Here is a 17463-nt window from a genome sequence, read left to right as displayed (position 1 = left end):
CTGACAGCTCTACACAAACGCCGCTGCTGTTGGTCGTTGAGCGAAGTTCGTCGGCCACTGCGTTATCCGTGGTGAGAGGTAATACCTGAAATACGATATTCTTGGCAAATACTTGACACTGTGGGTCTCGGGATATTGAATTCCCCAACGATTTCCCAAATGCAATTCCCCATGCCTATATCTCGAACTACCATTCCACGTACAAAGTCTATTGATTCCCATTTGGAAACCTTTCATATGAATCACCTAAGTTCAAGTGCCAGTTCCGTCAATGCACTATCCTTATATACTTTTTGTACGCGATGCCACCGCCGTCTGTGTATTTGCATATAATTATCGCACTGCTTTTGTCATCTCAGTGTATCACAGGAACTGCATGCAACGGGCATACAGCGTCACATACTTAACAAAAGGCCTTTGCTGATATTGACACATAGAGCTGCGGTTCCTCAGTGGGTCAAACTTGGAAGGTAGACCGTTGTCTGGGAACGCATAGTGTAGTGGCAGTTTACTGACCTTCCAAGTGATTCAACTCATCAGATGCACTGAAACCTCTACCAGACGTTGAACCTTTAGTCTGTAGATGATGTATTTCTGGCCGGTAGTGTTTTTTTTATGTTTTTGTGGACTTCTTCATACCATGATGCGTATTTCAACATTTTCGACATCCAAGTGTTGGCCTCTTGTCTATATCTTGGTGACGAGCATGCTGTGGGATTTCCCATCTTTAAAGATGACACTAGTCGCTCTCACAGAGCTGCATGTATACTTTCCTTTTATGGAAAAGATAAGTAATTTTACTAAACTGATGTCATTACATTTTCCTGGGGACGTATTGAGCCTCAACCTTATCTCTGATAAGCTGAAGTAATGAATTAAAACTTTGTCCAAGGATGGGATTTCAACCCAGGTCTCCAAAGTAGGGGGTAGATGTGCTATCCACAATACCACTCTGGCACTATGGAATATCCAGCTGCACGGAATACCCTAGTCCAGTGCCCTCTACGAACCAAACTTCAGTTCTCATCTCAGACTATCTTGATTTTCCCCTTTTTAAATTGTCAGTATTACCGAGGTTGTCTCATACTGGAACGGCTCCCCAGATTTGTATGTAATGGGGAAATCCTGACTGTTCCTCAGGAGTAGGTGATATACTGATGTGATGAAATTACATTTTTTTGAATACATGTGAGTCTCAACACTATCTTCGATAAGGATAAAAGCTGAAGTAATGAATTAAAATTTGGACTAAGGCTGGGTCTTGAACACAGGTCTTCTGGCACTGTGGCTAACACAGCACCATGGTTGACCCACTAAATAAACCACATCTCTGTCCCAAAGAAAGTGGTTAAAGCAGTCTGGAAAATCGGATGAAATGTAGCAATCAACATCCCCACACTTTGGTAGCTCTGTGGGACCTAATCAGCAGTGCGTCGATTCAGATGAAGAAACTAGTGAATGTTCACTGCCTAACTGAGGCCTTTAACAAGGCTAAAGGTGGTGTTAATTATTAGACTGATTTCTCGTGAGGGTGCCTAAACTTTTGTTCAGAGTGCTTACTTTTGTATTTGCTGTAACTTCAAAGGACCCTTTACTCCAGGGGCTAAATGCCTTGTCATTATCTCAGTTTTCATTTCATCAATTGGAGACATTATCCTTCTTTTCCTTGTAATCCTAGACAACACTAACTTCATTTTCAACGCGTGTGAAGACTGGAGAAGATTTTGTCCACCCGAAATGACGTCTGTAATTTTTTTGGTAGAATAATCCCCATTTAAATGTAGACTAAATCTTGGACTTCACAGAGCACCAATCAGCGTGGCGTCGTGTGATCGCCTTCATGGACCTGGACCTGCTACAGAACTGGGTGTACCTGAACGTGATGTTTGGCACAGCGTGCATGGTCGCGGCGGCCATCAACTTCTCGCTGCTGCTGCCCTTGTACCTGCAGCGCCACCTCCACCTCTCCCTGTCCGACACGGCGCTCTGCCTCACCATGATAGCCGGCGGCGACTTCGTGGGCAGACTCACCGTGCCTTCCTTCACAGACCGCTTCAAGATCAAGCCGCGACTCACCTTCTTCGTCGGCGCGATCGTCACTGGCCTCACCCGCTCAGGTCAGCAACCCAGACTTTTTTAAAAACAACACTAGCAACGAACATTAATTTTTTCGTATTTCTACTACGAGAGTTTCGATCAACAGAAAGGTCTGGCGAAACCCTGCATTTTATCTGATGTGACCGAAATATTATCATGGAACCAACAGTCACTACTGATGCTCAAAGCAGTATCGAGCAGAACATTGCTGAATCCAAACATCGAAATTTCTGCAACTCAGCCATTTCACTGTAGGCTACGCTAGTGTGCACGTTTATAAGGCGATACATGTATACCTACACTCATTCTCATTAATTAAGGATAATTGCAGAATGTGGTGCCACACAACGTGGCACTACACAAAACTGCCGCTAATAGCACAGGCACATAGGGAACACACACGACACAGATCTGTAAGTCCACGGTAGTGCTGATAAGTTGAGAAAACCATCCCAAAACACATGTGCTACAAAACGCCACTGTTTCCTGCGCATGTACCCCGACATCAATATGGGATACGTTCACCATGCACGCGTACACAGGACGCACAACGGGTTGGCATACTTGGGATCAGGTGGTCGAGCAGCTGCTAGGGTATAGCCTTCCATTCTTGCACCATTGCCTATCGGAGCTCTTGAAGTGTCGTAGGGGTTTGAAGACGTGCAGTGATACGTCGACCGAGGGCATACCAGACGTGCTCGATGGGGTTCAGGTCTGGAGAACAGGCAGGCCACTCTGTTCGCCTGATATCTTCTGCTTCAAGGTACTCCTCCACGATAGCAGCCCGGTGGGGGCCTGCATTATCATCCACCAGGAGGAAGGTGGGACGCACTGCACCCCGGAAAAGTTGGACATACTGGTGCAAAATGACGTCCCGATACACCTGACCTGTTACAGTTCCTCTGTCAAAGACATGCAGGGGTGTACGTGCACCAATCATAATCCTACCCCACACCGTCAAACCATGACCTCCATACAGGTCCCTTTCAAGGACATCAAGGGGTTAGTATCTGGTTCCTGGTTCACGCCAGATGAAAACCCGACGAGAATCACTGTTCAGACTGTACCTGAACTCGTCAGTGAACATAACTGGGACCACTGTTCCAAAAAAATGGCTCTGAGCACTATGGGACTTAACAGCTGTGGTCATCAGTCCCCTAGGACTTAGAACTACTTAAACCTAACTAACCTAAGGACATCACACACATCCATGCCCGAGGCAGGATTCGAACCTGCGACCGTAGCAGTCGCGCGGTTCCGGACTGCGCGCCTAGAACCGCGAGACCACCGCGGCCGGCCCCACTGTTCCAATGACCATGTACTGTGTTCTCGGCACCAGGCTTTACGGGCTCTCCCGTGACCAGGGGTCAGTGGAATGCACCTTGTAGGTCGCCGGGCGAATAAATCACGTCTGTTCAGTCGTCTGTAGACTGTGTGTCTGGAGGCAATTGTTCCAGGTCCCGTGCAAGGCTGTCTGCAGTACTCCCGTGGTCGTATACAGGCATTGATGGTGAGATATCAGTCTTCTTGTGGTGTTGTACACTGTGGAAGTCCCGTACTGTAGCGCCTGGACGCGTTTCCTGTCTGCTGGAATCGTTGCCATAATCTTGAAATCATACTTTGCGGCACACGGAGGGCCCGTGCTAGGACCTACTGTGTTTGACCAGCCACCAGTCACCCTAGTATTCTACCCCTCATAACGTCATAAATACGTGTTCTTCGAGCCATTTTCAACACACAGTCACCATTAGCACGTCTGTACACTCACTCGCTGCACCGTACTCTGACATGCACCGTCTCTGCGTATGTGGACTTCTGCTAGCGCCACTGTGCGACGACTGAATGTCAGATGAACCGCATGGTCATAACCTGAGGTGACTTAAACCCGCAAACCGCCAACCAGAGCCTTGTTTCACCATGTATCAGCATTATCCCTAATTTATGAGCATGAGTGTACTATTCCTTCTATTTTGTGTATGATTCGAGATACAGAAACGAGGCTTTCAGCAAATATCAGTAATTAGAGGGGCATGTAATTTTTCGCTTGGCGATTGTTTTGACTCTGTATCAACTGTAACGTAGAAACATGTTTACTTTACAGAGCCTTTCTTAACAGCATTTAAAAGCTCTTGCAAACAGAAGTACAATAATATAACGCTTATTGAGGACAGTCCATTGGGAGTGGCAACACTACATGATGAGTTATCAATAGCTGCCAAGTCTCACAGTATATTACTGTAGGACTATATTCTGCATCATTTAAATACAGCTTATTGTGAAATTCATTTCCTTGCTAGAAAACGCTATTCTGTGTTTTTAAATAGGTATTATGTAGGCCTACGGTTTATGTTTCGTGATTGAATTTAGAACTGTGTGATAAACAATTTTTAATGTTTTTCCTTCGCTTTAGCTTTGAGTTTGATTGAGCGACAGTAGTTTTGACAGTAGTTTTTTGGATTTTCCATTTTATCCAACAATCACATTTTCAGTCCTTGGGCCAAATTTGTATGCTTTTTCAACTACAAGCTCTGATGGTGTGTCAATTATTACAAAGTTGCTGTTATCAAGGAAGATAATGTGCACTCAGTTGTGAAATTCTATGAAATCATTTATATAAAAAAGAGCAGTACTTACAACAGTAAGAAACGTCAATGCACTGTTGTGCTTCGTCAAGAATGTTAAATACTTTTGAGAGGTTCAAAAATATACGTATGACTTTTCCACCCTTTTCAAGTGCATCAAGTCCCATTTCTTTCTTCTCTAATGTGGCTTATGCAGTAATGCTACCACTTTCTAAACCAAACTGGGTAACGTTGAGAAGGTCATTTTTATTTATTATTGCTTTGTCTCTTATCACTCAGCTGTTCCCTAGAAGAAAAAACAGTGGCTTGTAGTTTCATATGTATTTCGCGTTCTGTATAGTTCTTTAGTGATAACCGAACGCTATCCCACTTGGATATTGTGATAACGTAAGAGATCAAAATAAACGCTTTAATTTGTTTGGTGACGGAACTCTGAGTAAAAGAGACACTTCAAGAATGCAGAATAGTTCAAGTAGATAGGTAGTGTGACTGTGGAAGATGACAGCGACAAAAAGATAAATGAAATCTGTAGAATAACGGCAGAACTTTAAAAGTTATTAGAGGCCAAACACAGATGTGCCCCAAAGACAGAAAAATGTAACATGGAGCACTGCTATAGACAAAGTTTATCTTATACAACATGAATACGGATAATGAAGGACGAGTAGAATTGAAAGGACGAGAGTGTGCTTTAGACACATGTGACAACTTTGAGGATTCCAAATTAATGTTTCTGGGAAGGAGACAAAAACTGAGGCTGAAGGGAATAGAGGAAAGTTGCCAGGTGTTGGGAAACAACCGGCATACGATCGAGAAAAAAATAGAGTGAAAAGATATTTCAGAAGCTTCTGTTTCATGTTGACTCGTTCCATGTCTTTAAACTGTATTACAGATTGTTGTGGTGATGATAGTGGTGATGATGATAGCGGTGGTTCTTTCAGCACCGACTGACAGTCCATGCTTACTTGTGTACTTTCAGTTTTTCGGCTGTGGTATTTTTCCTTACTTCATTCTATATCAAGGGCAAATATACGCTTAGTGCACAATGTTTTACGTTTGTTGTGTTCGTTATGGGATGTTTGTAACCTCGTAGCAATAACGAAAAATTGGGTTTCTAATATAAGTGATCTCCATTACTTCTGTTTTTGATCCAAAAGTTATTTCGTTTTTACTTACCTTTGGAAATTTTCACTGTATCACATTCCCTTCCACGTTATATTTATTTTCCTGTTAAACGTAATATTAGCACTTAGTCACTAGTTCTATATCAGAATGCGCCACTGCCACTGACTTAGCTTTGCTACTGGCCACCGTTCTTCTGCGCAGCGATAGCCAAGTCTTCTGGCATGGTGGCGCTGTGCGTGTGGAACGCTGTGTCTGGATTCTCTCGAGGCGCCGCCGTCGTCAACGTAAACCTGTGTGTCACCGAGGTGTGCCCCGAGCACAAGCTGCCGGCCGCCATAGGCTTCAATATGGTCTCCTGCGGCATCCTGCTACTCACTATCGGACCAGCTATAGGTAAGGAAATCTTCATCACACACACGAAAACAGGACCAAACACATTGGAAATAGGTCTGATCAATATTCTTTTTCAAATATTTGTGAACCGACATTACTTCTGAAACTGTACGGTATACAATGGCCATTCCTATTAGCTGAGGAATAGTGAAATTGGCATGGGTTATGTTATGAATGCTGATTTAAGTACTTTACGTATGTTTTTCTCCAGTCTTCGCTATATCCACCACTTCGTTATGTGACCATTAGGTTGGCTCTTACGTCTCAGGTTCAACGAAACAAGTTACAAAGCATACCGAACGACCATGAAATTTGGAAATTTTCACTCTTAAGTTGTCTTCCAGATAAATCTCTATAATTATTTCACTTATACTTTCTTTTAAGGACTAGACCAGTTAATCATTGCCAGTATTCAGTAACAGACATTAAACCTTCAGTTATAGTGTCATGTGATTTATTATTGCTAAATTATGAATAAAAGTGAATCTTTCCATATGGGTTATATTATACGATTTTACACAAATACTATTAGATAAACTCAGAAACTTTCAAAGTATATCTTTGCTTAAACCGCACATACAGAGAAACTAGTGGACAGCTGGAACAACAAATGTAAGAATATGTGGTACCACTATATCTTTTTAATACAACTCGGTGACAACCAGCTGCTCATGGCGCAAAATGAAGAAGGAAATTAATAGAGAAGTTTAAGAAATGGGCTTTCATGTCAGCATTAATTTATAAAAATATGTGGTATCAGGGGGAACAAACAAACACTTGCCAAATACCTTGAGTAAAAAATCAGACAGGATAGCAAACAAGGTAAGGAAATAAATTGAAGAATAAATTCTGGAAAGTTCAATATTGGGCTATTAGATGGTATTTTACGGAAGCAACATATTAGAAAGGAAACAAAAACCTTCAAAACAATTGTTATAAGCTTTATAACTTATGGATGAGATCTATGGACAGTTAAATGCCAGGCGGGAAATGGCAACAAATGAAGTGATCAGTAACAAAATGGGCTTCACAAGTTCGATTGTCGATTTGGTCATATGCAATGTACATATGAGAAGCGTATCCGCCACGACGGATTGTGGAAGGGGTACGAACAGGAAGTAAGAAAAGAGCGTGCCCACCGACCACATGGCTACCAAAGATTCAGACATTAAGTACAAGAAGAAATATCTAAGACAATGTACGATCTTGTGTTACTGGAAAATGTAAATACATTGTAAAGCTGGGAGTAATATTAATATTATAGTAATAAAGTTATAATGTTATCATTAGAATTGGTGCTGTACTATTATTATTTCATACATTTATTTTATAATGTCTGTATTTTTACAACTTCATTTTCATGGTTTACCTATTCTATTACCAAAAATGAAGTTTTCTTTCAGGCACGAATTTTCAGTAGATGTCATTCCGTTGTCGAATCGTCGAGATGTAGAAGTTTTTTGGACAATTTATGAGCCTTGGAGTTTAGAACAAAGGTGAACACAGCGTTGTTGATTCAAAAAGTTTCCAGTTTTTGGTAAACGCATGTTTTCCTGCTAGGAGAACTGACAACGGTGATGATAAGCTATTCAAACTATGCGATGAATGGACACATTTACAGAAAAAATTATCAGAACTGTATACAAGAAAAACGTAGCGAAAGACGCGTGGCTGACAGTGTGTTAATAACGGCTCTACTTCACAAACCACGAGTGTTTATTTCGATGTTATCATATTCTTATATTATGCGACGACAGTAGTCTTAGCTACAAATTTGAGTTTAAGGAGACAGATAAATCTGATAATGGTCATAATGATCGAAACCTCTCACAAAATGAAATAAATTTGCGATTACACATTTTTTGTTTTCCATATATTCTTAAGCAATAATAGTCTAGGAGCATCCACTCTTTGGGCATTAATACCTGGAAATGGCGTAAATGAAGAAAATCTGTTAAGCATGTGACAATGCATGAATGGTATGAGTAGAAGAAGTCAGATATTACTGTTGGGCTGCGAAGAGATTTGCATTTATATGGGCAAAATTAAAAGGAATTCCATTTGATGCTCTCTGGGACATTCTGGCGGTCGAAAGGTGGATTGGATGCTATAGAAACCGGCCACTCGAAGAAGATGGTATCTGCGTATTCGACGCGATCCAGTCGGTCCTCGCCAATAAACTTCATAACGACAGCGAAGACCCTGTAAGCAATTTCTGCCTTACATTTTGATGACGCCTGCGACGTCCAGTCCACCTTCATTCTTATTTGAAATAACTAATTTTACGTAACTAATTTAATTTTTCAATTTTCCTAGTTTTCTGTAAGAAGTAGGTCGGTCCCGATGCAAATGAAGACTGAAGCAACACTCTATTTTTAAAGGGACTCAGATGACTTCGTTGCGCTCAAGTGTTATAGAAATTGTTTATGTGAACTATGTGGTTAGTTCTGTTTTCTCAGAAGTAAAATGGAGTCGTTATCACATTCTTTACTTGTCTTCCATTTTCAGGTTACGTCCGTGACGCGACAGGAGACTACCCTCTGTGTATTCACCTGCTGACTGTGTTGTTGCTCGTCGCCATGGTATCTTGGCTCATAGAGGGCTCGGTGCATTGGTGCCGCCGAAAGAGATGACTCAACACTTAAGTTAACAATGAAGAGGGCCATACGAAGAAGGATGGTGTTTCTCTCAGCATCCGAAGAGGAATCTTATATAAGAAGCTTTCTTGCACGTGGATATCTATGTGAAATCTCATACTGCAGTGAAGCTATAAACAGGGTGCCGTTTCGACTATTGTTAAGTTGTACTAAAAATACTGATTTCTCAGTATCTACGACGGAATATGAGTTGTGGGACAACGTGGTAATGTGACCACGTACATAATAAATACTTGTTGAGTCCTCGAAGACCTGTGAAACTGTAAAATATGGAAACAGAGCTCTTAGCAAAATGAGTCTCTTTCGTCAGTGAGATGATACTATATAAAATGGAAATGGAGCTAATGCCAGCAGAAAAAAAGTGTTTCCTTACTAATAAATACTTCTTTCACAACTTTGTAATCCATGTATCTGGATTTTCACGCTCCATAATATAAAGAATCTATTGAACGATAGAGTCACATTGCTGTCACATGTCTACGTTTATTCGCTATTTTCTTTTAGTCTGCTATCTAGATACGAGAACAGACCAAATGTTGCATATGAGTTGGCGTGAATATAGCACGTAATATTTTAACGTAATTTCAAATGTGATAGTATAACGAAGCATTGAGGTGTTTAAGTGACAAATATCTACACAAGATATCTTCATGCATAACAATTTTTAAAAATGCTACACACTACCCTTCGGTCATCTGGCGCGACAGAAATATGTTCATCGGGAATCCAGAAGGCACATGCTACTGATCTATTGTACTATGCTGCACTGTTACACCATAGACGTAGAAATTTATAATTCTGGAGTACATCACTGTACAAACCCACGCTACAATACACTGTTGTACTTAGTATCAGAACTAAGCTAGATTTTTCTCATTTGTCTGAATAGTTAGCCCCTGGCGCGCTGGGCATGACTTCGGATTCACAGACGTTGTGCCGCTGCGCCGCTTCAACGTGTAGAAAGTGGGAGATGGCTGTCATGGTCTCAGGAATTGCATCCTAGTCTCCCCCACGTTTCATGTTGCTGGTTGCAGAAGGTAGTTGTAGGTAGACATTCTGCCGTGATGAGTCTCGCTGTCATGATATACGAGGTGCGATAGTAAAGTAATGAAGCTGATGTGAAAAAAAAAATATGCTTACCATTTTAGTCAAGTTTAGTGTTGTCCCCTTCAAAGTAGTTCCCTTCTGATTGAATACACTTTTTCCAGCGCTTCTGCCATTGACGGGAACATTTCAGGAACTAATCTGCTGTAATATCCTCCAAGATCCTTGTCACAGCTTTTTGGACATCCTGAGTTATTTGAAAATGGTGTCCCTTGACTGCCGTTTTGACTCTTGGAAATAGAAAAGAGTAGCACGGAGCGTTATCTGGTGAATAAGGTGGCTGTGGTAGTACTGAAATTTGTTTTGAGGTTAAAATTGCTGTACTGACAGAGCAATATAGGATGGCGCGTTATCGTGATGCAGAATCCAATTATCAGCAATGTTGGCACGGACATGAAGACCTCTTTTACGAAGTCTTTCTAAAAATTCTTTGCAGTACTATTGGTTAACTGTTTGTCCAAGAGGCACCAACTTTCTATGAACAATTCCCTTGGCATCAAAGAAGCACACAAGCATGCATTTCACTTTTGACTTTTATATGCGAGCTTCTTTTGATCTGGGTGATCCCTTTCAGCATCATTGGGAACTTTGCCTTTTGTCCATGGATCGTACTGAAAAAACCAACTTTCATCACCAGTGATAACACGGCTCAACAATTCTGGGTTGATATCCATTTGCTCTAATAGATCGGCTGCCACATTTTCCGTGTTTCTCGCTGTTGTGGTGTGAGATTTTTGAGGACCATTTTTGTACAAATCTTTCTCATACCAAGACCTTCAGTTATTATTAGACGCACCGTATCTCGATTGATGTTCAGTTCTTCTGCAATCATTTTCACGGATAATCTTCGATCAGATCGTACGAGTTTACGCACCCAGGCCAAGTTTTACATCCGTCCGTGAGATTGGTGGTCGTCCACTGCGGTCTTCAAAAATGGTTCAAATGGCTCTGAGCACTATGCGACTTAACTTCTGAGGTCATCAGTCGCCTAGAACTTAGAACTAATTAAGCCTAACTAACCTAAGGACATCACACACATCCATGCCCGAGACAGGATTCGAACCTGCGACCGTAGCGGTCGCTCCAGCGGTCTTCACCCTTCAACATTCATTCTGCCTTCAGTAAACATTTTATGGCAACGAAAACCTGTATTATCCGCTTTACGTGTGCGGTAGCCTTAACCGCCTTGACTACCAGTGCGCGAATCACAGCCAGACGCAAGCTTTCATATGTCGTCCATGTGTCACAAGCTCCACCGCTCATTGTTCTCGTCCAGAAACTAGGTATTTATTGATAGTCGAGGGCCTGGTGCTGACAAATAAATACGAAACAGTGGTGTCTTTGTCGCTGAGAAGCAGAAAACCTTACATTGTACATCTTAATAAAACAGGCACTGCTATTTCTAAGCAATATTTTATCCGTTGAACTTAGTTACTGTAGTGAAAGCAGATGATGTGTGCACAAAGATTCCTGCTTCTACGTGTAAAGTTGTGCAAGTACACTGTAGCCTTACTTCGTCAGCGTCTGAGTTAAATAGATGTTTTCAATGATCGTAAAACGACCCGATTTGAAGAGGACAGATAGGAGAATTCAGACGCCGTTCCATCCAGAAGCGTTCACCCTACGATACAAGAATTGCAAAGCTGCGGTATTTCGTCCTGGAGAGTTGTGCTTGAGGAGGGAAGGAAATCATTTCCTTTTAAGAAAGTGCAAGCACTTTCGGTTTTTTCTCCGGGCATGATTATTGGGCAGTTATTGTATGACCGTTGCACCATACAAACCTTTTACGCTGCATTTGTGTCGTTCGCACAGGAGACGCCCTTCAGCGGTGAAGGTTTGTCCAGTGCTCGCAACCGTCATGTGTGGGTTGACGAAATCCGCCACGCAATCTAAGAACGAGATAACAAGAAAAACATACATTGCATTTATAGGTTAGCATCATGCACGTTCAGAAGAAGAAAGGATACAGCGAAAATGAGGAAAAATTACAGAACCTGATACCTGAAATTACTCTCTACTAAATGTGAACCAAACTTACATGAATTGTCAGTATGGAGGACTACCACACGTCGCCGTGCTATCGACTGTGTCACTAATCAATAGTAATTATCAAACGACGCGTTTCGAGTGGGTTTGGTGTTGATAAAACGCAACGAGTTCAGTTTCAGGCAACAGAGCGAGCTGAGTTGTCAAAGCCAAGCGGTACCTTGAGAGTCTACACAAATGTAGTCCAGCTGAGCATTTACTTCCAGACAAGGTAGCAAGGAATTATCGTTGCAATTGTTGTTCCCTTCACGTGGCTCCACATGGACTTCCCTTGAGGCCGGAATGTCAGCTCTCGGCGTAGAGGCAAGAAACAACACTGGACAGGAGGGAGTTTTCTTCTGTCACAAATACTGAGTCTGTCGCTAACCAGAACATGGTTCCATACATCAAATTGGTATAGCATTATCGCGGGAATAAGATACATGCATTTTACTCGTTTTAAAGAGGGTTACTGAATTGTCGGTAGCAACTTCGTGACAAAATTATCACTTAGATTTCAACACCGTGGCGAGTTTTCCTCCATCCTTCTTCGTCCAGCCGATCATATCTAAAGACTTCGCTGACCTCCAATTACTTTTCTTCTTCTTGCCTAAGCTATTCTTGCTATTTTCCAATCTGTTTTTCTTAAATTTTTGTTTACTTCCGTAGGACCAAATTGAGGAGCAAATCTCCAACGATACCATTCGAATAGTAGAATGGCAGCATTAAGTCTTTGAACAAGATCCTCAACATGGACATTCCACGACAGTTTACTATCTATCTGAACACCTAGAAATTTGAACTGTTCAGTTTCACTAATCATATGTCCGTTCTGTTAAGTTAAAACGTCGGCTTTTGTTGAATTGTGTTTCACAAACTGTAAAAACTAAGTCTTACTGTGATTTCGCCTTAGTTTATTTTCTACAAGCCATGAACTTCCGTCATGAACTGCACTATTTGAAACAGTGCCAATGTTGCACAAACATCTTTTCTACCAAACTAGTGTCATCAGCAAACAGAAATATTACAGAATCACCTGCAATACTGGAGGGCATATCATATGACTAGGTAAATATACTCAGGTAAAGATTTACTTAAATATTACAAATGTCCATACAATTCCCATCAGAACTCTCATTACTTCCAATCAGCTGAGGAGCAGATTAAGAGAAAGAACACAGATATTTTAAGGTTTGGCTAGCCACCTTTCCTAAACAAAACTATATACAAATGACTAAAACAATTAAGGAGGTGCTTTTATTTTCACCAAAGAAATCTTCAAATTTACTTACTCAGTTGATTAATCAACGATATTCTTAGAATGATTACAACTAGAACATAACCATGTGACAATACCCCTAAAATGAGGTTGTTTCAATATTGCGTGTGAATTATCGATAAACGCTAGCAGACCAAGGATACAAATCAATACGAGAGATTCACGAGACAGGAAATGACATAGAAATGTACTCAACTTTGCTCTGCAATTGAACTTCACATGCTATAGTTCTCCACCGGAAAGATGGAATCACGCAACAGTGACAACATAACACAAGATGTAAAGGAGGGGACTGGACCTTAAATATCCCTCCGCCCCCGTGGTGCTCTGCTCGCAGTATGCTCGGGTCGATCGCTGCCGGTTATCTGTACCACATCAACAGCAGACGATATTCTGAGACATAAATTACACAATCTTATCTAGAGAACAGGTGATCGATACAACTGAACAGAAACAAATTAGCCTCCGTGAGTTACTTGGCGAGTGCCAGCCCTTAAACTTTGATTAATAAGTTCGCAAAAAATCATGCTCTAAAGTTAAGATGGCAAGAATTAGCTCGGCGTACATCTACACGCCACACTATCAAATGAACTACAAGGTAGACTAGAGGACGTATCTCGGCGTGTCTTGAAACGCCAGAGCCGGACTTGCTACTCGTTGCACTTCTAGCTACGTCTTTAACCACACTTCATGTCGGTTGGTTGGGCGTAGCCACACTTCCTCAGCCGCCGTCAAGATAGTTAGTCACGACACCGAGGTAAGTAATAAACAACTAAAACAATTCCAAAGGATTTCTAGTACAATGCCATATTCAATTAAGCCACACACAACCCACCGAAACTACTCATCGACTCCAATTCAATCGGCCGGCGTAGCTTGTAACAGACTCGAAGGAGCTTATCCTTCCGACCTCTAGGAAAACCGAATCACCATGGGCGGTGGGTCTTCCCTCAAGACTCAACACGCCGTAGCCGCTGGCCCCGCTCCTTCGTTGTCCGACTCGTCCTCTTGCCGTCCTGCCTACGTACACAGTCCCACGTCACTCTCGCTCACCGCCGATCGCGACACACTTCCCCAGCAGAGCGCACGCGCTGCCGTTAAATCTGCACCGCCGAAGACGAGCAGAAGACAAATACGCATCGACGTCGACTCAAAGATCAAAATGACGATCGATGGAAACTGGCGCCAGAAAGGCACCAGCTCAGCAACTGCACGGACTTCCCTAGCACGCCTCCCGCCAGACCCCAATTCTCAATTCATCCACATGCTACTTATGTAGTGGCTGATGGTGTAAATGGCTCTGAGCACTATGGGACTTAACTTCTGAGGTCATCAGTCCCCTAGAACTTAGAACTACTTAAACCTAACTAACCTAAGGACATCACACACGTCCATGCCCTAGGCAGGATTCGAACCTGCGACCGTAGCGGTCGCGCGGTTCCAGACTGTAGCGCCTAGAACCGCTCGACCACCCCGGCCGGCACTTATGTAGTGCCCATGCCCGTTATCCCCATTACCTGCTGTATTTCGCTGAGTCCCGTAAGAGTTCGAGCGTTGTGTACATATGCACTGGAGGGATCATTGGCTAGTCTCGCCTTAATTATGTGTGTGAATTCCTAAGGGACCAAACTGCTGCGGTCATCGGTCCTTAGACTTACACACTACCTAAACTAACTTATGCTACGAACAACACACACACCGATAGACGATGCGGGACTCGAATCTCCGGCGGGAGGGGCCGCGCAATCCGTGACATGGCGCCCCAAACCGCGAGGCTCTTAATTATGTATGAGGTGTCTGTTTTCTGAGACATGTCCAAAAGGACAGACGCCACATATGTAATTAAGGCGTGACTGGCCAATGATCTCTTCAGTGCAGTTGCACACCTGGCTCGTACTATTACGGGAATCGGCAAAATCCTGCGAGTATTGGGGATAATTAGCAAAAGGCGCTACATTAGTAGTGCGTGGATGAGTTGAGAATTGGGGTCTGACGGGAGGCGTGCTAGGGTATTCCGTGCAGTTGCGATGATCGCCGTGACCCTTAGTGGTCAGAGCATCCTCCTACTAAGCAGGAGACCCGGGTTCTTATCCCAGTCCAGCACAAATTTTCAACTTCCCTCATCGATCTAAATCAAGCCCATTACGCAGCTAAATGTTGTACATTTCTTTGTGTGTTCATGTAGGAAAGGTGTTGCAAAGGACTGAAGAATCTCGTCAACATGAAGCTGGCCCGCTAAGGTTCCACGTACAATTAGAGGGGACCGGCTGTCGTAGGCTATGGCCTCCCACACCATTAAGCGGGGTTGTGCGGGCTGTGTGGTGCGCGACAGTGCGTGTGTGCGTGGGGGGGGGGGGGGGGGGGGCTTCCGTTCACAAGTGTCTCCACTCCCGTATGCGGTTAACATCCGTTTGCAAAACGAATCGAGTTTCATCACTAAACACCACGATTTGTCAGTCTGTGGCGAAGCACGTCGTTCTGGCTTGTCTTCACTGCAGACGGAGCCGCCAGTGTCGCGTTACTGACGGCAGTACACAACAAGGCCGCTTGTACTGCGAATTTCAATCCGCAGGGTGTCTGGAAATGGTTTGTGGAACAACTGGCTCCGGTACGTCAGCTTGTATGGTCTGCTTGTTTTGTGCAGCGAGTCACTGTCGCATCCTTCATCGCTTGCCGCACGTTCATTCGATCCCGTCGCCTCATCGTCTTCCCGGTCGCTCTAGACCCGACACGTCGCGCGTGGGTACCGTTTCGTGCCCACTGGTCCCAACATCATCCAACGGATCACTCAGAACGATCGACGTGGCGAGCCACACGGCGTGTGGACCAGCCTGCAGTTCTCATGCCTGTGTTAAGGCCCCTCCCAAACCGACTTAACTCTGGGAAATGTCGTCTAAAGCGTCTACCTGGTATTCTGTGCCTGATAAAGTCTTCCTAAAATCGGGATGTGATGGTCACATGTATGACTCGTCCACTACGCGTCATTTAAAAATGTTCCACTGCCCGATTGGAGCACCACTTCAGGGGCAGTGGTCATGCGCACTGACAATAAACTTAGATTATTTGCGTATAGGTTCTCACAGTACGTCTTTGCAAAGTTTCGCATTTGTACCTTTCTTCCCTCTTGGTGCGTAAATTTAAATTTTCCTGGGTGTATATTAACATTATGGAGGACATCATCGGAAGCTCGTTAACACTGATCATGGAAGTTCAGAGAAGTCGCAAAGCCAAAATGTTACGGTACTCGATGACATTAGAAACTAACACTAGAAGTTCTTTTCTATACATCTCGAGAAATCTGATGTAGACTAGCATTGTAAAAATTACGTTACTTAAGACGAACAATTGAAATGAAAGAAAACTTAGTTACAAAAAGGTGATTAATATTATTGATAGAAGGTAAGTACACATTCCAGGCTGCATCTTATGTTGGCTCATCACATAGGAAACAGGGCCGGCCGATGTGGCCTAGCGGTTCTAGGCGCTTCAGTCCAGAACCGCGCTTCTGCTACGGTCACAGGTTCGAATCCTGCCTCGGGCATAAATGTGTGTGATGTCCTTAGGTTCGTTAGGTTTAAGTAGTTCTAAGTCTAGGGGCTGATGACCTCACATGTTAAGTCCCACAGTGCTTAGAGCCATTTGAACGTATGAAATAGGAAGATCGAAATAGCAGCAGTGTATTTCGTCAGTGCGAACGCTGTAAAGAACCAAGGAAACTGTCATCCAATTCACCTTTCCGACGCTGCAAGAGCTACAGTGTGGTAAACGGTGTGGGTTATTGTTGAAATTCTGAGTACTTTCCAACAAGAGAAGCAACACATTACTTCCCTCGACACCTATACTGCGAAATGACCACGACAGGAAAGTCAGTGAAATCGGACATATTCGGAGGCTTAACTCGGAACACTTCTGTCCCATTTCAGAATTGGACGGAACTGGGTTTATAATAGTAGTACACTCAGTAACGCACCGTGAGGCGGATTGTGATTTAGATCATTATTTACTGACTGACTCTGCTATACTGTACACATGACATTGCAGAGATTATTTGGTGACAGGCATCTAGGTCTTATTTATTGATATAAGCCTAACAATAATGTCTGCAAAAGTCTTATGGGTGATAAATGCGAATGGTGCATCGTTTATAGGACAAATGATGGAGATCTCAACTGCAATCAAATTATCTGAATTTGGAAGATAT

At 43.0% G+C, this 17463-nt stretch overlaps 1 protein-coding gene across 1 annotated transcript in view; it reads left to right on the top strand.

Moving 5' to 3' along the window:
- The window catches only part of LOC124798805 (monocarboxylate transporter 1-like), a 47489-nt gene extending 38659 nt beyond the window's left edge, over positions 1–8830 (top strand). Inside the window, exons 4-6 of the mRNA XM_047262335.1 lie at positions 1806–2117; positions 6006–6197; positions 8706–8830. Of these exons, the coding sequence (XP_047118291.1) occupies positions 1806–2117; positions 6006–6197; positions 8706–8830 (629 nt within the window). The remainder of the gene's footprint in view (positions 1–1805; positions 2118–6005; positions 6198–8705) is intronic.
- The last annotated feature ends 8633 nt before the right edge of the window (positions 8831–17463 follow it).

The sequence above is a fragment of the Schistocerca piceifrons genome, chromosome 5, assembly GCF_021461385.2.
Source record: "Schistocerca piceifrons isolate TAMUIC-IGC-003096 chromosome 5, iqSchPice1.1, whole genome shotgun sequence".
NCBI lineage: Eukaryota > Metazoa > Arthropoda > Insecta > Orthoptera > Acrididae > Schistocerca > Schistocerca piceifrons.
This window is presented reverse-complemented; position numbering and strand designations above follow the sequence as displayed.